Source organism: Podarcis cretensis, assembly GCF_951804945.1.
Source record: "Podarcis cretensis genome assembly, chromosome: 12".
In the NCBI taxonomy this organism is placed as follows: Eukaryota; Metazoa; Chordata; class Lepidosauria; order Squamata; family Lacertidae; genus Podarcis; species Podarcis cretensis.
The window spans coordinates 3,211,498-3,231,870 of NC_137181.1; the positions used below are offsets into that span (position 1 = coordinate 3,211,498).

Consider the following 20,373-nt stretch of genomic DNA (forward strand, 5'->3'; position numbering starts at 1 on the left):
TATGACCGAAACCAAGGGGTTTCTACAAACACCTGTCTCTCTAACCTCCACCCAGGCAGGCGAAAGTCCTTATCCCAAATGGGATAAACATTTCAACCAGGCTGAAAAGCCACAGAGGAAAGTGTGAGGGGGAGTGGCCTAAGAAAGGGGGCGTGGCCTGGGAAGAGTCTCAAGGGCCACATTGTAGTGCCACAACCGGCCCCCAGAGCTGTATGTTCCCTGTAAAGGACTTTTGAACAGTTTTTTTTTGCCACATCTTAATACATTTCCAGGCAGAAGAGAGGGTACCCAGGATTTCTCCTCACATACCAAAAGCACAGAGGACAAACCCGTGTGGCTGTTTCCTTTCTAACTTGAATATTTATTCCGTCTGCATACGCCTTCCTGGCCATAGCTGTCAACCGTCCCTTATTTGGCGGGACAGTCCCTTATCCCAGCACTGTGTCCCGCTGCTGTCCCTTATTGATGATGTCCCTTAAATTTCCCGGGTTTCAAAGGAAGCAGCTCCTCTCCCTCCCTCCCTCCCTGCCGGCCAGGGAGGAGGGAGGCTCCAACTGTGTTGCTTGGCTGCGTTGCTCACCCAATAAGGAGTCTAAGAACGACTGGGGGGTGGAGCTTGCATGCCTTGTGCCGATCAAATCGGCCGCGTTGCCTGGGGACTCGCCTTTGCTCAGCGCTTCCCAGCGGAGAAGTGACGGTGGTTTCCCTTGCTGCATCCCCTTTGCCGGGTTGCTGTGCTGTGGGAACCACCGCTTGAGGCTTCGTATGGCTGCTGGCTGGGCTTTCAGCCTTTGGCTCGGAGGGGCTCAGAAGTTGAACATACCTGTGCCCCTTGGAAAATCCCTTATTTTGACTGCTGATCCCTTATTTTCGAGGCTGCTGGTCCCTTATTTTCAAATCTGCAAGTAGACAGCTATGTTCCTGGTGCCAGCAAGCATCACAACACCCCCCTTCACTTACCAAGTGCAAAATGGCCGCCAGGATCTTGTAGACGGAGTCAATCTCTTCCGAAGTGAAACCGATCACGGTCATGGCGTCTGCAACGGCCCGGTGGCTGGATTTCTCGCTGCCTGAGGACTAGGGTTTCAAGGGGTGCCGGGGAGACCAGAAAGGAATGAATCAGGAGAAAGAAAAGAGGGAAAAATAAAAATAATGATGCATAAGCACTACCAGGAAGATTTTTTTCTGCTGCCTGCAAATGTCATCCAACTGGCAAGCTTTCTGGAGATGGGGTTTGTATAAATTAGTTTAATAACGAAACAAGAACCGATGGCAATCTCTTCACTAGTATTATTATGGGATGGGCAAAAAGTACTGATTCTATTATTTTTGTTAGCTGCCTGGATGTTTATCACAAGACATATTTGGAAGAGCTAAATAAGGACGGTGGACTAAATAAGGACTCTGAAAAGTTGGCATCCCTGCATCAACCCCCCCCCCCCCCATTTGTTATTTTACTGTTTTTATTGGAAATTTTACTTACAACATAACATAAACCCCCCACCACACCCCAATACAGAAATCCACCCTCATTAAACGCAAACATGACAAATAATAAGCATAACATACAACAATACAAACAGCCAAATAGAAGACTTCCCTTATTCTGTATCTGGCCTCCTTCTTTACTCCTTATAAGCTGTTTCCTTTATGAATAATTATAAAGATTTTTCAAATTATAACTTAAATATCCACAAAGTCTCCTGCAGACATTAATCGAAACAAGTCCAGGTATAAATTTTGTGAAGTATTCTCTGCATTTTCCCCATGCTTTTTGAAATCCTTGTCTATTGTGATCTCTAATTGCCTCTGTTAATCTAGTTCATCAATTTTGTTGAATGGCTTAAACGTGAATGGATTGGATTTCGGATAAATGTGCAATTCATTGTTCTTGCTTTGAACGTTGTTGTGTAATTATCTCGCTTGTGCAGACAGGTATTCCAGAGAATGTATTTTATAGGGTAGGATAATGGGCAACAGGGTGAATTTGTGGCACCAAAGGGGCGGCAGCCCGAACAAACTTTGGGGAACCACAGAGCTAGATGAACTCTTTCGGATTTGCCTTTTTAAATTCCATTTATTCCGTGCTTTTCTCTTTAAAAAAATAATGTTTAGAGGTGCAGTGGTACCTCGCAAGGACGAATGCCTCGAAAGACGAAAAACTCACAAAACGAAAGAGTTTTTCGGTTTTTGAGTTGCTTCGCAAGACGGATTTCCCATTGGGCTTGCTTCGCAAGACGGAAACGTCTTGCAAGTTTGTTTCCTTTGTCTTGCAAGTTTGTTTCCTTTTTCTTAAAACCGTGCATTCACTTCGAGGAGCAACTCATAGCACGCGGTGCGGTAGCCTTTTTTGAGGTTTTTGAAGACTTTGGTGATTTTCGAAGCTTTTTCAAAGTCCGTGCTTCCCAAGACGAAAAAATCGCAAGACGAAAAAACTCGCGGAACGAATTAATTTCGTCTTGCGAGGCACCACTGTACTCTCATTATCCTACTCCTATTGAAATAATGCCCCCAATGAGGCCAAACTTAGATTCACAAAATGTTTAGGGGTATGTGTACCCCTGCGTACCCCCAGGGAAAAAAGCACAGCATTTATTGCCTCCAAGGCAAGCTGGGAATGGAAAGCTTTCAGTGGGGAATGAAAGATCAGTGCCCCCCAGTGGCGGTTTGGGATCTCTGCTCTTGCAGTAACCCAAATCTTGCCACCCCATTCAGCAAGTGAAATATACTCAGAGTCGCAAAGTGATTTCATGCTCTTTATTCAGCTCATAGTGGTGAGGAGGAATGAATGAAAGCCCCCTCAAAGTATCTGCTTTATATACATTATTTACACAATGGGCTGCACATGATTGGCTAATTCCGGAATTCTACTGTAAGCCAATCAGGTTGTGGGTTCACTTCTATCTGGAGCATGATTGGATGGTTCCTGCCAACCAATCATACTTCTGCATTCTTCTAGGACCAATCAGACTGCTGCCTTTTGGATCCTATTGTTCTAGGACCAATCAGACTGCTGCCTTTTGGATCCTATTGTTCTAGGACCAATCAGACTGCTGCAGTTTGGATCCTATTCGACTCAGTACATAACAGCAAGAAAAACGCTATACTTGGATCCTAAAATTAAAAACATACCTTGGATCCCAGGGTAAGGGAAGGTTTTTCGTTTTGTTTTTTTACCAAAACAACATTGATTTTGTATTTGGGGGATATGAAACTTGAGGTGTCATGTGCTTTTTTATTTCCACTCTGCTGAAGAGGCTTATTATTATTATTAAAGGCAGATTCTTATGTTACTTGATGCGCCAAGATACCTGCTGATAGATCAGATGTGTTACAAGTTTATAATGTCTTTTTCTATCTTGTTTTATATGTATGTTATATAACATTCAGAAGAAATTTTTTTCCTGATTGAGAAAAGGATACAAAAATGCAAAACCTACAATTTTGATAACTGAAAATTGCCAATTGTTTTGCAGTACTTTATTATTATATTGAGAGTGTTGTCTTTGGGCTTTTAGTTAGCTACTGGATTGAATACATTAGACACATCTGGGTTTTAGTTGGGTTTTTACATAGCTTGCATTTTAATTCTTTGATTCTTTGCTGTTTCTATTAACCCATAGCATTATTTTAATAAATGTTATAATACCAACCTACTAACTCTGGACTATGTCAGTTTATTAATCATTACATGTTTAATTAAAATAAACAAGGAAAGACGGGGGGGGGGGAGAAGATGTGTGCAGATTAATTAGCCTGGGAAAAACTGGAATTGGTCGGAAGCATTTTTAAAAGGTGTTTTGGGGGGAAATGAAACCCCTGGGAAACTTACGTGGTTGTTGGCACCTTCTCGGGTGAACCTGTAGGCTGCCGGATCCCTGCTGAGGTGGAGGGACTCCAGCAAAACGTCTGAGGCTCCAAGAAGCAACTGCAAGAAACAAGAGCTCTCTCATAAACAGTCCAGCACAGCAGCTTTCGAACCCAAGTCTGAGCAGCCAGATTCTGAAAGATGTGTTGTTGTACAAAAATGCGACATGCAGAAGGAGGAAGGCACGCATGCAAAGGAGTGATATAAAATTGTGGCCTGAAATGCTAAATCTGATTGGGCACCAGAACTCTGCATTTGCTGTGTTGTTTTTTTTGCGCTGTGGGTTAAACCACAGAGCTTAGGACTTGCTGATCAGAAGGTCGGCGGTTCGAATCCCCGCGACGGGGTGAGCTCCCGTTGCTCAGTCCCTGCTCCTGCCCATCTAGCAGTTCGAAAGCACGCCAAAGTGCAAGTAGATAAATAGGTACCACTCCGGCGGGAAGGTAAATGGTGTTTCTGTGCGCTGCTCTGGTTCGCCAGAAGCGGCTTAGTCCTGCTGGCCACATGACCCAGAAGCTGTATGCCGGCTCCCTCGGCCAATAAAGCAAGATGAGCGCCGCAACCCCAGAGTCAGCCACAACTGGACCTAATGGTCAGGGGTCCCTATACCACTACCTTCTTTAAAAGCCAGCAAGTTACTAGATCTCATGACAGCTGGATAGAGGACAGAGCTGGAAAGAGTTGGGTCTGTCTGCCGTTGCCTCTGGCGCCATCTACTGTTAGCTTCCTGGCCTCCTGCCCTACCAGGCCCTGCACCAGCCAGCACTTATACCAGGGGTCAGCAAACTTTTTCTGCAGAGAGCCGGTCCACTGTCCCTCGGACCTTGTGGGGGGCCGGACTATATTCTGAAGGGGGAAAAATGGACGAATTCCTATGCCCCAGAAATAACCCAGAGATGCATTTTAAATAAAAGCACACTTTCTATTTTCTACACTTTCGCCTGGCCTTTGGCTTGGAGCCAATTTGATTCCCTCCCTCTCTTTCTTTTTTTTCTTTCCTTCTCCTCCTACGATGAGGCTATATTTTAATATTTTAATGTTTAAATATTTTAATGTTGTATTTTAATTTTGTTTTTAAGTTGTAATCATTCAACTTGTTTTTATTATTGCTTGTAAGCCGCTCTGAGCCCGGTCTTGGCTGGGGAAGGCGGGGTATAAATTATTATTATTATTATTATTATTATTATTACTCATGTAAAAACACCAGGCAGGCCCCACAAATAACCCAGAGATGCGTTTTAAATAAAAGGACACATTCTACTCATGTAAAAACATGCTGATTCCCGGACCATCTGTGGGCTAGATTGAGAAAGTGATTGAGCCACATCCAGCCCCCAGGCCTTAGTTTGCCTACCCATGACTTATACTTTTAATATTTATACGTGGTAGTAAGGAGTGCTCGGTGCTGCCCGGGAATTTTTAGAAAACCAAAAAAGAATATTGATTTTCAAATGAATTGTGTAATTTGTGAATTTGAGCCTGCTACTCCAAAAATCAGGTGAAGTTACAATGCATTTTGGTATGCCATATTGATTCAAAATGGCGCCTGGAAACCAAACATTGACAAAGAGTACCAAGTTTGGCAACAGCATCTTAGGAGGTGGCCAAACCTATGACAAAAAGCAGGCACAGTCACATGGTCTTGTTTCCACCTGCCATACTGAATCAAAATGATGCCCTGCGTCCAAACATTGGCAAAGACTGCTACCCCCACCTTAGGGTATGTTTAGCAACAGTATTTCGAGCGACAGCTGAACCTACACCAAAAACGGGGAAAGCCAGGCCAAGGTGACTTCTTGATTCAAAATGGTAGTCAAACATTGATTCAAAATGGCGGTCAAACATTGATGAAAAGCACGGCCTTCACGCTTGGGAACCCTCGAGTCAAGTTTGGCAACGATATCTCAAGAGGCTTCCAAACCTTTAGGGGACAAATGGACGGAAAACCACTTTCCAAAATATATAGCATATATATATATATAGCACATGGATTGATAATATGGACAGATTAGCTACATACAAATGAATTGCATGTCAACAGAAATTAAGAATAGATAAATATGAAGAAATCTGGAAGGAATATTTAAGCGATAAGGTGGAGAGTGGTGGGAAGTAGGGGAAGGAGAGGTGGGAAAATATTGTTAAAAAGGTGTAGTCATAGGTATATTAGCGTATTCAAATCTGAATTGTCAAATTGTGTTATTAGTGTTATTATGGTTTTTGTTGTATGTGTCTTTTGCAGTTGTTGTTTGTATTGAAAAAATGATTTAGAGAGAGAGAGAAAGCTGATGGCGTACGTCACTTTGAGATCTCGAGGGACAAGGGAGCAACATCAACAGAGTCATAACAGCCCTGAGGTTCAGGCACAGTCTGAGTACCAAGAAGCAGATCACGAATGAGGAGAAATCCCAGCAGGATTGGGTCCTCTTCTGGAGGTTTGCTTACCTGGTAGAAGGTGTGGAAATTCCTCTCGCCCGGCTGCTGTTTGAGGATGCGAGACTGCAAGGGAAGGGAAGACTCAGAATGCATCTTCGAACTGTGGGGTAACCAGCCTCATATAACCAGTATGCTTTAGTTTAATTCAGGGGTCGGCAACCTAAGGCCCATGGGCCACAAGCAGCCCGCGGGGGTCATTTTACCGGCCCCCGAACCGAGCCACCCGCTCGCCAAGTCCCTGCACACTGCGCTAAACCAGCACGGCGCAGGGACTCGCTTTTGCAGCGCCAGAAATTGCATCTAAGGTCCCAAGTAAACATTCATAAATGTACAAGGCAAACACATACATAAGTATATAAACCATGTGTCTGAAATAGTACAGGAGAGCAATCCTGAAGATATTTTGACTCTCCAAAATTGACCTCAAATATGTCTCTGCAAGGAGGAAGGAAATGGGAAAGCCTCTCCATTGTCTTTTGCTTACCTTTCTTAAGAGCGTATTTGTGTGATAGGGTGGTGCTGTGGGTTAAATCACAGAGCCTAGGGCTTGCCGATCAGAAGGCCGGCGGTTCGAATCCCCGCGACGGGGTGAGCTCCCATTGCTCAGTCCCTGCTCCTGCTACCTAGCAGTTCGAAAGCCCGTCAAAGTGCAAGTAGATAAATAGGTACCTCTCTGGCGGGAAGGTAAACAGTGTTTCCGTGTGCTGCTCTGGTTCGCCAGAAGCGGCTTAGTCATGATGGCCACACGACCCGGAAGCTGTACGCCGGCTCCCTCGGCCAATAAAGCGAGATGAGCGCCACAACCCCACAGTCGGTTATGACTGGACCTAGCGGTCAGGGGTCCCTTTACCTTTAGGGTGAGCCTGTGACCTGGATTCAGGAATTAAAGTATTTACCATCACAAAAGAATGGCGGGGCTGCCCAGGTAATGCAACCAGTGACCATTACCAGGTATCCTGGAGGACAGGATTTCTGCTGGAGATTGCCTCCTCCTGTGATGTAGGCATAGTATTTTGGGGGGTGGTCTCTGGCTACAGAGTGGGCAGTTTCAAAAGTCCATATAAGGGCTTATGCCCCATTGTTCTGGGTTCCTCCTGCGTGTGGTGAGTGGGGACCCAGTTACAACAATACCTTGAATAAAGATCAGGCTTACTAGCCACTTTGCTTCTCAATATTCTCTGGTTGGCCTGTTATTTTCTCCTAATGATAGTGTGATAGGAATTTTGAGGTCTTAGATATATGTTAAATGTTCATAAGTGTACCAACCAAGCAGTACATAGATCAGCACAGGAAGACCGACCTGAAACCATTTTGATTCCCAAACTGACCAAATGCTTTCTCTGAAAGGTCGAAGGAAAATGGAAAAGCCTCCCCATTGTCTTTTCCTTGACAAATCCTGTCTTAAGGGCACATTTAACATATGAATAGGGTGTGAGCCTGTGACCTGGCTCAGGAACTAAGTATTTATCATTACAAAAGACTGGCCAGGCTCCCCAGGGTATCCAATCAAGTGACCATTAAACAGGTCACTTGCCAGACAGGAGATAAACAACGCACTCAGATTTCTGCTGTAGACCGCCCTTTCTGTGATGTAGGTATGATGTGTCTGGGGGGTGGTCTCGAGCTACGCCCCTTCTGTGATGTAGGTATGATGTTTCTGGGGGTGGTCTTGAACTCCAGGGCGGGCAATTTAAAATGTCTACATAAGCCACCCAGGAAGAATGGCAGTTGAAGTTGATGGACTACATGGAATTGGCGGAAATGACTGGCAGAATCCGAGACCAGGGAGAAGAGTCGGTAGAAGTAGATTGGGAGAAATTTAAAGACTATTTACAGAAACACTGTAAAATTAAGGAATGGTAGAAAGATGTGGGAATGAAGTTATGTGGTTTTAGTAGTAATGTTATAGAATTAGGTAAAATTGGATCATGAATAGGTAAGAATGTAAAGTTATAATATTTTAAGATAAATTATTAAGATAAAAGCAAAAATGGAAAGGATTTGCTGAAATTGCTAATTGAATTAGAACACAAAAAAGGGAGGTGTGAGGAGGTCAGGGAAACAAGTAAATGAAAGACAAGACATGGAAAGTTTGAAATGTTTTTAATTGTTTTTATTTTTCTGTATTTTCTGTATTTTGTATCTTTTTTATTTTCTTTTTCTTTTTCATTTTTCTAACATTTTTGAAACTTTAATAAATATTATTATAAAAAAAATAAATGTCTACATAAGGACGGACACACCTGGGTTCTGGGTACTCCTCCTTTCCTGCGTGTGAAGGGGGCACCCTGTTGCAACAGATCTATAAAGATCAGGCTTACTAGCCACTTTGCTTCTCAATTTTCTCTGTTTTTTCTCTGTTATTTTCTCCTACCAATAGGGAACCCACTTAAGGACTCTATATGGGCTCTTGGGTACCCCATAAGGAAAAAGGAGCAGGTTTTTGTTTTTTTCTTATAGCACAGTGATTCATTTGGGCCACCCCACCTTCACCCACACGCAGTACCTTCTCCAGGAGGTAGTTGTTGATGTGGCCCCCAGTGGGGTCCCCTTTGAAGTCAAAATTGATGTCCATGTATTTGCCAAACCGGCTGGAGTTGTCGTTGCGGTTGGTTTTGGCGTTGCCAAAAGCTTCCAGGACGCAGTTGGACTTTAGCAGGATGTTCTTCACCCTGAAGGAAAGCAGAGGGGAAGGAAGACAGAGAGGGAAGAATCAGGGCCAGGGGCGTGTGGCGAATGCTGGGCTGGTCTCCGAGTGGAGAGACCCAGGTTAAAATCCTAAGCTCAGCCCTGCAAAATTTGCTGGATGTGGAGGGACTTTTCAGGGCAACACACTGCAGGCTTGTGGGACTTATTTTGGGTTCACCCCACCCCGAATCCTGAACATTGCTATAAAAAATTCTTAGGCTACTAAATCACACCATCACAGGTGTATAAAATCAGTCATCACAGATAATTAAAGGTACAGCTACATTTCTCTGCTATTGCAGCACAAACGAAGACATTAATCTGAGTTCATATATAACATCCAAGATCAAATTCGGTATTGTTGCAGCAATTTATGTACAGGTTTGGGGGGGGGGGGTGTTTGCCCCTCTAGCAGATATCATGCACACGCAGCCCACTACCAAAACCAGCACAATCGCTTTTGTAACTTCTGTGATTTGTCCCCACAAAACACTTCATCACAGTTTCTTCCTATCTATTCAAAAGGCCTTTGCTGCACGATACCAAATGTAAGAATTCACTGATATGAATTCACTGATCTATGTACTGGCTCACTGGGAAAACTTCAGAAATTCCTATAGACATGTGAGCTCAGCTACTCAGCAGCCCCTCTGCCTGAGGGATAATCCCTGGCCTCCTGATACCTGAGTGCCAGACAGGTAGCCATTCCAGAAATAACAAACCCAGATGAAGACAAAAGGGTGTGATTAACTTGGCTGGGAAACAGGGAAATGTAAATATCACTTTTGTTACACTTGATGTGTGTTTGGTGGAGGGCAAGGGGAACCATGGGGCAGGGTCCAGGATGCTCAGATTACTGCCACCAGACCTCCCCTTTCATGATGTAACCATGATGTATGAGTGATGTAGTTTGGGGGGCGTGTAACATGGGGGTTGTTGTTGTTGTTTAGTTGTGTCCGCCTCTTCGTGGCCCCCTGGACGCCAGGCCCTCCTGTCTTCCACTGCCTTCCACAGTTTGGTCAAACTCATGCTGGCAGCTTCGAGAACACTGTCCCACCATCTCGTCCTCTGTCGTTCCCTTCTCCTTGTGCCCTCCATCTTTCCCAACATCAGAGTCTTTTCCAGGGAGTCTTCTCTTCTCATGAGGTGGCCAAAGTATTGGAGTCTCAGCTTCAGGATCTGTCCTTCTGAGGCATCTAATCATAGCCTGCATTTTAAAGGTAAAGGTAAAGGTACCCCTGCCCGTATGGGCCAGTCTTGACAGACTCTGGGGTTGTGCGCCCATCTCACTCAAGAGGCCAGGGGCCAGCGCTGTCCGGAGACACTTCCGGGTCATGTGGCCAGCGTGACATCGCTGCTCTGGCGAGCCAGAGCCGCACACGGAAACGCCGTTTACCTTCCCGCTGGTAAGCGGTCCCTATTTATCTACTTGCACCCGGAGGTGCTTTCGAACTGCTAGGTTGGCAGGCGCTGGGACTGAGCAACGGGAGCGCACCCCGCCGCAGGGATTCGAACCGCCGACCTTTCGATCGGCAAGTCCTAGGCGCTGAGGCTTTAACCCACAGCGCCACCTGCGTCCCATAGCCTGCATTTTACTTAGGCTTATATTTTTGATCAGGGCCTGCATTTTAAAAAGAGCTTAAAAATTCACAAATGTTTCATGCCAGGCAGAAGACCAGCTGCCTAAGAACCTTGGCAAGATGTTTATCCTCCGGGACAAGGGGGGCCCCTGATTTATAGCAGAAAACAATTCTCAAAGTCAAAGGGAATTACAGGCTGAGAGCCAAGGTTACACTGACCCTACATATTACAGAATATAAAAAAGGCTGAGAAAACATAATTAAGACTTGGTAAATAGTAAAATAAAACCATATGCCTCCCATTAAACTTGAGCCATATTTTCCTAAGGTTAAAAGGTCAAGAACAATGGAAAAGCATCTGGCTGGCAGAAAGGGAGGGAGTATTTTGGGAAGTCTTTTCTAAAGTTGTTTCTTTCTTAAACTGAGATCCTTTTAAGATTTCTTTTCCTTTTAAAAGGTTATTTATGTTATGTATTAAATATATTGGCTTAAATGTAATTATGCAAAGGAATTAGAAACTAAGAAATGTTAAATCCTTATGCTAGATTCTTATTTCATATAGTTGGAAGAGACCACAGGGGCCATCAGCCCAGCCCCCCTTGCCAAGCAGGAAACATCATTAGAGCACACATATGGTTGTCAGGCCTTTGTTTAAAGACCTCCAAAAGAAGGAGATCTTTCAATGTTGATGTGAACTCAAGATCCTTGACATATGTTTAAGATAAAAATTTAAAACTATTAACCATATGTTTTGGAGGGCAATAGGGCAAGGAGGGCAAGAGGTGAGCTGGTAATTAAGGTTCCTTGTTGAGACAAATGTAAGATATATGACTACTTATTTGTCATTTATAGATAGAAAAATATATAGCTTTTTGTTTCCCATAAAAGGCAAAAAGGAAATGGGTGTATCTTTTGTGATTGGTTCTAGCAAACAGCCAATAGGAATTTCAACCAGGCTGATTGGACAGAGGCAGCCACAGGAGGAGCAAGGGGGCTGGATTAAGGAAATATAAGTGCTGGCCAGAATGGCAGGAGGCCAGGCCAGAGCTTGGTAACCATATACCACTGTGCCTCTCATTTATTTGTCTGACAAATAAATTATTATTTTAATTTCTCTATTGCTGCGTTGAATATTTCATTCCAGCTAAGCGTTAACCACAAGCAGGGTGCTACACTTCCAGGGAGCACTCAGGGCTGATTTCCTTCAGAATGGAGAGGTTGGATCTTCTTGCAGTCCATGGGACTCTCCAGAGTCTCCTCCAGCACCAGAATTCAAAAGCATCCATTCTTCGGCGATCAGCCTTCTTGATGGTCCAGCTCTCACTCCCATGCATCACTAAACATGGGGATTAGCAGCTAATAAAAGTTTGGGGGCTCTTTTTTGGGGGGCTTCCATCTTGTTCCACCTTGTGGTAGGTGGGAGTCCTGCCGCGACAGTCTTCAGTAAAGACCAGAGCTGTTTTGCTCTGGTATTCCTGGCTAGTGCCCTTGTTTTTTTGTCCAAGGGAGACCTCAGATTTCTCCATTTACGCAGGTACTTGGGGATAGACTGCTTTCGGGTGTGGAAGTTCCACATTATCCTTAGGAGTTGTTGCTATGGCTAGTAGCCAAAAAAAAACCCACACCCTTGACTACAATTTCAGGAAGAGCACCCACAAAGTTGCTTACCTTTCCACCTCTGCCCTCTGGGTGGGGTTTGTGATGGCCGCAATATACTGCATAATATATTTGCTCGCCTCTGTCTTTCCAGCACCGCTTTCCCCTATAAAGAAGAACAAGACGTTTGGGAATGTAGAGAATTTTTTTAAAAAATTGGGAAATGATATACAATGAGTTGAAGAAAATGTTTAAAATGACATTTGTAAAAAAAAAAAAAACAACCAGAAGCATTTTTGTTAGAGATTGTAGGACAAGACCTGCCAAGGAAAATAAAGAACTTTTTAATGTATGCTACAACAGCAGCAAACGGGACGCAGGTGGCGCTGTGGGTTAAAGCCTCAGCGCCTAGGACTTGCCGATCGAAAGGTCGGCGGTTCGAATCCCTGCGGCGGGGTGCGCTCCCGCTGCTCGGTCCCAGCGCCTGCCAACCTAGCAGTTTGAAAGCACCTCCGGGTGCAAGTAGATAAATAGGGACCGCTTACCAGCCGGAAGGTAAACGGCGTTTCCGTGTGCGGCTCTGGCTCTGGCCAGAGCAGCGATGTCACGCTGGCCACGTGACCCGGAAGTGTCTCCGGACAGCGCTGGCCCCTGGCCTCTTAAGTGAGATGGGCGCACAACCCCAGAGTCTGTCAAGACTGGCCCGTACGGGCAGGGGTACCTTTACCTTTACCTTTTACAACAGCAGCAAGAGTCTTAATAGCACAAGGATGGAAGAATGAGGAAACCCCGACCAAAGAACAGTGGCAAGAGAAACTGATGAACTATGCAGAACCGGTGAAACTGACACACAAACTACGTGACAAGGACAACGGTGACTTTAAAGAAGAATGGGGACCTTTCTACAAAGTACTGAAAGAAACAACAAAATGAACTGTACCCCTTGGCAGGTTTTGAATAAACATACACAGATTTATTGAGGGTTAATATAGCAGATAGATAATACAAGGATGCATACAATTTTACAATATGCAGAGAATAACATGAGTTGAGAAATCAGAGAGAGAAGCTGAGGGATGTCTGGGGGGAGAGTTTGTTGGGGAGGGGGAATAATGAAATTGTTATGTTGAAATTGTTAATATTTTTTTTAAAAAAAGCATAGAGAACAGACAAAGCGACAAACAACTTTCAAAATATAAAAGAAGAAGTAGTAGAACAAGACGTTGAGGAAAGCGGTGGAGCTGGTGGATGCTTCCTCCATCAACAGGGAGAAGGACTGGTCCCCCTTCAGACTGCGGGTGGCGATGTGATGGTTTTGTTATTGTTATGAGAATTGTAAGGTCGCCCTAAGGTATAAAATAATTGTTCATAAATGTACCAGGCAAACACATATATGGATATATAAACCACACGTCGGAAAACAGTACAGTGGTGCCTCGCAAGACGAAATTAATCCGTTCTGCGAGTTGTTTCGTCTTGCAATTTTTTCGTCTTGCGGAGCGCGGATTCCCTGGGTATTAACGGTTGTAAGAAAAAGGAAACAAACTCGCAAGACGTTTTTGTCTTGCGAAGCAAGCCCATAGGGAAAATCGTCTTGCGAAGCAACTCAAAAAACGAAAAACCCTTTAGTCTTGCGCGTTTTTCGTCTTACGAGGCATTCGTCTTGCGAGGTACCACTGTACAGGAAAACAGTCCTAAAGCCATTTTGACTCTTTCAGTGACCTCAAATATTCCTCTGCAGTTTGGATGGAAATGGGAAAAGCCTCCCCATTGTCTCTGGGCTCACAAATCCTGCCTTAAGGGCACATTTGGGTATGAATAGGGTGAGCCTGTGACCTGGACTCAGGAATTAAGTATTTATCATCACAAAAGAATGGTCAGGCTGTCCAGCTAAACCCATTAACAGGTTTCCTGCCGGACAGGATTCTGCTGTAGACTGCCCCTTCTGTGATGTATGTATGATGTATTTGGGGGTGGTCTTGAGCTAGGTAAAGGTAAAGGGACCCCTGACCATTAGGTCCAGTTGCAGACGACTCTGGGGTTGCGGTGCTCATCTCGCTTTATTGGCCGAGGGAGCCGGCGTACAGCTTCCGGGTCATGTGGCCAGCATGACTAAGCCACTTCTGTGAACCAGAGCAGCGCACGGAAATGCCGTTTACCTTCCCACCAGAGCCGTACCTATTTATCTACTTGCACCTTTGACGTGCTTTCGAACTGCTAGGTTGGCAGGAGCAGGGACCGAGCAACGGGAGCTCACCCCGTCATGGGGATTCGAACTGCCGACCTTCCGATCGGCAAGTCCTAGGCTCAGTGGGCTTGAGCTACAGGGTGGCAATTTCAAAAATCTATATAAGGGCTTGCACACCTTTGTTCTGGGTTCCTCCTCCCTTCTGCGTGGGGGTGTGTGTGAACACCCTGTTGCAACAGTTTAATGAAGAACCTGCTTTGCTTCTCAATATTCTCTGGTTGGCCTCTGTTATTTTCTCCTACTGACAGAGAACCTACATAAGGACTCTATACAGGCTCTTGGGTACCCCATAAGGGAAGAGGAGCACTTTTATCTTATAACAGTTTATACAGCGGAACCCACAAACAGGATTCGAGCACCAAGAGCCCTCTCCCTACCATAATAATAATAATAATAATAATTTATTATTTGTACCCCGCCCATCTGGCTGGGTTTCCCCAGCCACTCTGGGCGGCTTCCAACAGAGATGAAAAATACACTAAAATGTCACATATTAAAAACTTCCCTGAACAGGGCTGCCTTCAGATGTTTTCTGAATGTCAGGTAGTTGTCCATCGCCTTGACATCCGATGGGAGGGCATTCCACAGGGCGGGCGCCACCACCGAGAAGGCCCTCTGCCTGGTTCCCTGCAACTTGGCCTCTCGCAGTGAGGGAACCGCCAGAAGGCCCTCGGAGCTGGACCTCAGTGTCCGGGCAGACCGATGGGGGTGGAGACGCTCCTTCAGATATACTGGACCGAGGCCATTTAGGGCTTTAAAGGTCAGCACCAACACTTTGAATTGTGCTCGGAAACGTACTGGGAGCCAATGTAGGTCTTTCAAGACCGGTGTTATATGGTCTCGGCGGCCACTCCCAGTCACCAGTCTAGCTGCCGCATTCTGGATTAGTTGTAGTTTCCGAGTCACCTTCAAAGGTAGCCCCACGTAGAGCGCATTGCAGTAGTCCAAGCGGGAGATAACCAGAGCATGTGCCACTCTGGTGAGACAGTCTGCAGGCAGATAGGGTCTCAGCCTACGTACCAGATGGAGCTGGTAAACATACCTGAGATGACAATACAGGTGTCCTTTGCACGGCGCTTCATGGCCTTATAAGCCGCGTCGGCCACCGCGAAGAGGTGCGGCGGTCTCTCGTAGAGCTCCCGGCCACGATACTGCTCAATCACATCTTTCCCGTAAAGCGCCGTTTGCTTGTAGGGGTTCACGGAGACCACCACCTCGCCGATGTATGTGTAGATCCTCCCTTTCTCAAACCTTGGAGAGGCCAGAGGAGCAGATTTAGGAGGGCATGCCTGATTATCATCTTCCAGAGCAACTACTCTCTTCAGAACTTAAAAATGGAAAGCATAATGCTGGTGGTCAACAAAAGAGGTTTTGTGATGGCCTGGGACCAGTGGCGTAGCGTGGGTTGTCAGCACCCGGGGCAAGGCAAGTAATTTGCGCCCCCTAACCCGTGGATTTGCGCCCCCTGACCCTAACCCCCAGATGTTGCGCCCGGTGCGGCCGGCCCCCCCTGCACCCCCATGCTACGCCACTGCCTGGGACTGGGGCTAGGACTCGGAACCAGAGGAGTCCCAGTCTGCACCAGATCCTTTGCCTCGGGCATCAACTGAACCCCAGTCTGCGCAGGTTCCCCTGCAACTAACACCAGCTGGGCCGAGTCAGGGGCCTGAGCCTGCCCTGGCTCCAGATGCGGGGATGACCTCGTTGCCTCCAGCTGGGCCATCATTTACAGCTGCTCCACTGCCGGTTGGGTCAGGAGAGGCTGAGACAGCCTCTGGTCTAGTAACCCACCAACATCTCCCATATTTTCCCCTGCATAAGACACGCCCATGTATAAGACGACCCCTATTTTTTGAGCCCAAAATTAAGAAATAATTAATTGCAACATTCTGTGTATAAGACGACCCCCAATTTTAAACTTAAAAAAAAAAAAAATTTCGGGGGAAATATAGTCTTATACACAGAAAAATACAGTATGGTGGCACTTCGGGTTAAATACTTAATTCATTCCGGAGGTCCGTTCTTAACCTGAAACTGTTCTTAACCTGAAGCACCACTTTAGCTAACGGGGCCTCCCGCTGCTGTTGTGCCGCCGGAGCACAATTTCTGTTCTCATCCTGAAGCAAAGTTCTTAACCTGAAGCACTATTTCTGGGTTGGCAGAGTATGTAACCTGAAGTGTATGTAACCCGAGGTACCACTGTATTTCTCTTTTATCTTATATTTGGGAAATGTACATCCAGTTTTTTCCCCCTTTAAATTTTTTTGGGGCCCCCAAGACAGTAGAGCCCTAAGCTATAGCTTGTTTAGCTTATATGTTATAATATGTTATAAGCTTGTTTAGCTTGTATGCCGTGCCCCCATAGAGTGCCAAACCCGCTATAATTCTGCAAACTGAATTTGCAAGAATGCGACTGAGTCCCGCCTGCCAAAGAGTGACAGTCCGGAAGTGGCGACTCTTTGCCTTTCCTCTGTCCGCCCCCAACACGGCGCCACCTACAATGGGTCCCTTTGCCCTGTCTCTGCCCGCTGGGCACCCCTGGGCACTAGCTACCTGCAGGGGCTACAGAAACAAAATTCTGCTCCCCTGTCTGTCAAGGGCGAGAGTCTGCTCTGAAGTTGAGAAACCAACGCCTTCCTGTAAACAGAGGAAGAAGGGCGGCTTGCAGGAAACTCCCAGGGTGCGTCAAACCGAGAAGAGGAAGAGGGACTAACCACAGAGGCCAGGTTGGAGGACAGAAGATGGGCAGAACCATCTTCGCTTCAGCCGCCTCCTGCAGTGCAAGGACTGATGCCCCGCCTTGGAGCGACGGCCCTTCTCCGGCGTACGCAACCGTTGTGCAATAAAAACAAGGACGCAAGCTGCGACAGCCAGGCTCAGATGTGCTAATGTGGCCAACATGTGCGCCCCACAGCTGTGTGAGCCAGGCAGCAAGAAAATAAGGACATAAGAACAGAAGGAGAATAACACCAGTGCAGATAGGAAGAATGTATAAAACTGCTTCAAATATATGCTGGAAATGGAAGGAAAAAGAAGGGACTTTTTACCTATGTGGTGGGACTGTAGTAAGATTTAAAAAAAAAAGGGAAATGATAAACAATGAGTTGAAGAAAATGTTCCAATTGACATTTGTAAAAAAAAAGCCTGAAGCATTTTGGTGAGGGATTGTAGGAAAAGACCTGCCAAGGAAACTGAAAAACATTTTTATGTATGCGACAACGGCGGCAAGAGTCTTGATAGCACAAGGATGGAAGAACGAGGAAATCCTGACCAAAGAACTGTGGCAAGAGAAACTGATGGGCTATGTGGAATTGGCGAAGTTGACACATAAACCATGTGATAAGGACAACTGTGACTTTAAAGAAGAATGGGAACCTTTCACAAAGTACTTATAGAAATAACAAAATGAACTGGACTCCTTGGCAGGTTTTGAATAAACACTCACAAACTTTTTATTGGTAACATATAGATAGATAGATAGATAGATAGATAGATAGATAGATAGATAGATATAGATATAAATATAGATGATATAGATAGATAAATTAAGGATCTTTACAATTTTAAAGCATGCAGAGAATAACGTGCTGAGAAATCAGAGGAGCTGAGGGAAGTCTGGGGGTGGGTGGATGGTTTATTTTTATTTTTTAGGGGGGAGGGGGGAAATGGGGGGGAATGTGGATGATGTATTTTTGATAAATTGTTATGTTGAAATCCCTAATAAAAAACATTTTAAAAATAAAATAAATATAAATATAAGATAGCTGCTTATTTCCTTGACATCTGCTGGGAGGGCGTTCCACAGGGCGGGTGCCACCACCGAGAAGGCCCTCTGTCTGGTTCCCTGTAACCTCACTTCTCGCAATGAGGGAACCGCCAGAAGGCCCTCAGAGCTGGACCTCAGTGTCCGGGCAGAATGATGGGGGTAGAGATATCATGGGAAACCCGCAAGCAGCATTTGAATGCAAGAGAACTCGCCCGTTATGTGATTTCCAGAAACTCGTATTCAGAAGCTTTGTTGCCTCCAAATGCAAGACCCTCCAAGTGTCCCTATTTTTCAGGGACAGTCCCGGATTTACAGAAGCTGTCCCAGTTTCTGATTTTATCTGGCAATGTCCCACTTTTCCTTAGGATGTCCCTATTTTCATTGGAGAAATGTTGGACGGTTATGCGACCCCCAAGACAAGGAGATAAGGAAGTTTACAACCTTTAGAAGACATCTGAAGGCAGCCCTGCATAGGGATGTTTTGTAATATTTAATGTTTTGTTACCTATTTATATCTGTTGGAAGCTGCCCAGAGTGGCTAGGGCCACTTTAAATCGCCATGGCTTTCCCTAAAGAATTCTGAGAGTTGCAGTTTGCTAGTTAAAACTCTGGTTTTCCCAGTAGTGATGTATGGAAGTGAGAGCTGGACTATCAAGAAGGCTGATCGCCGAAGAATGGATGCTTTTGAATTCTGGTGCTGGAGGAGACTCTTGAGAGTCCCATGGACTGCAAGAAGATCCAACCTCTCCATTCTGAAGGAAATCAGCCCTGAGTGCTCACTGGAAGGACAGATTGTGAAGCTGAGGCTCCAAGACTTTGGCCACCTCATGAGAAGAGAAGACTCCCTGGAAAAGACCCTGATGTTGGGGAAGATGGAGGGCACAAGGAGAAGGGGACGACAGAGGACGAGATGGTGGGACAGTGTTCTCGAAGCTACCAGCATGAGTCTGACCAAACTGCGGGAGGCAGTGGAAGACAGGAGTGCCTGGCGTGCTCTGGTCCAGGGGGTCACGAAGAGTCGGACACGACTAAATGACTAAGGATGCTGAGAGCACAGTCTCCTATTGCCACAAAAATGCCGGAACCCTCACGCAAACCCTTAAGCCATCACGGCTTCTCACTTTGTCACGCAAAGTCCTGAATTCCCAAGCCTTTGCTTCCACCCCCTCAAAAAAACCAACAACCCTCCAATCTCCCTCTGCCTTTTCATCCATCGCTCCTTCCGTCTCCTGGCCAGGGAAGCAGAGAAGCAGCAAACTATTTTGAGTTCTCATTTGCCCAAGCTGCTCAGCAACATTGCGAGCGACGGGGAGGGTCTGCTCTGCGTCCAAACCTCTTCGGTTCCTACCCAGTTTCTTTGTGTTTCTGCCTCGCTTTTTGTCACCATTTTGGTTTGGGAACCTGAAGTCACAGCAACCATCTGTGTGTGTGTGTGTGTAGCGGGTATTCCTTCTTTGGCTCCCAAAATGCACCCTTAATCTTTGGAACTCACTGCCACAAGATGTGGCAACAGCCACCGGCTCAGGTGACTTGGAAAGAACATGAGACTACTACTACTAATTTATTTATACCCCGCCCTTCCCGGTTCAGAAAACCAGGCTCAGGGCGGCTAACAACAAATTTAAAACACTTAATTGGTCAACAAAAAACAGCATAAAATACAGTATAAAACATGAATAACAATAAATTCAAAATTCAAAATTCAGTTTAGGGGGGAAATCCATCCAATAAACATTAGATGATCATCAGGGCTAGCTGGCTAAATTAGTCCTATTTGGGCCAGCGAGGAGACCAGGGGAGAATTAGCTGTGGGATCCCAGAGCGGGTAATCTTCATAAAAAAAGGGGGGGAGGGAAGGAAGGGGAATAAGAGATCAGGCTAAGTTCAAATTGAAAGCTAGGCGGAATAGCTCTGTCTTACAGGCCCTGCGGAAGGAAGTTCAATCCTGCAGGGCCCTGGTCTCCTGGGACAGAGCATTCCACCAGATCGGAGCCACCACTGAGAAGGCCCTGGCCTTGGTGGAGGATACTCTGACTTCCTTAGGGCCCAGGACCTCTAAACTATGGTTGTTCATGGACCTTAAGGTCCTCTGCGGGGCAGACCAGGAGAGGCGGTCCTGTAAATACGAGGGCCCTAAGCCACAAATGTGTGGGCTGTCCTATCAGTGGCTGGTAGCAACGATGGTAGCTAT

General features: G+C 45.8%; 1 protein-coding gene and 1 long non-coding RNA gene across 2 annotated transcripts in view; one reads left to right on the forward strand and one right to left on the reverse strand.

The window, feature by feature from the left end:
- The window catches only part of LOC307227194 (unconventional myosin-Ig-like), a 100,500-nt gene that overhangs the window by 78,499 nt on the left and 1,628 nt on the right, over positions 1–20,373 (reverse strand). Inside the window, exons 2-7 of the mRNA XM_079996441.1 lie at positions 15,459–15,667; positions 12,241–12,334; positions 8,811–8,976; positions 6,314–6,367; positions 3,833–3,928; positions 961–1,077 (exon numbers count right to left, since the gene is read on the reverse strand). Coding sequence (XP_079852567.1) covers positions 961–1,077; positions 3,833–3,928; positions 6,314–6,367; positions 8,811–8,976; positions 12,241–12,334; positions 15,459–15,667 — 736 coding nt within the window. The remainder of the gene's footprint in view (positions 1–960; positions 1,078–3,832; positions 3,929–6,313; positions 6,368–8,810; positions 8,977–12,240; positions 12,335–15,458; positions 15,668–20,373) is intronic.
- LOC307199358 overlaps positions 1–20,373 on the forward strand; it is a 155,486-nt gene that overhangs the window by 66,376 nt on the left and 68,737 nt on the right. The window lies entirely within an intron of this gene.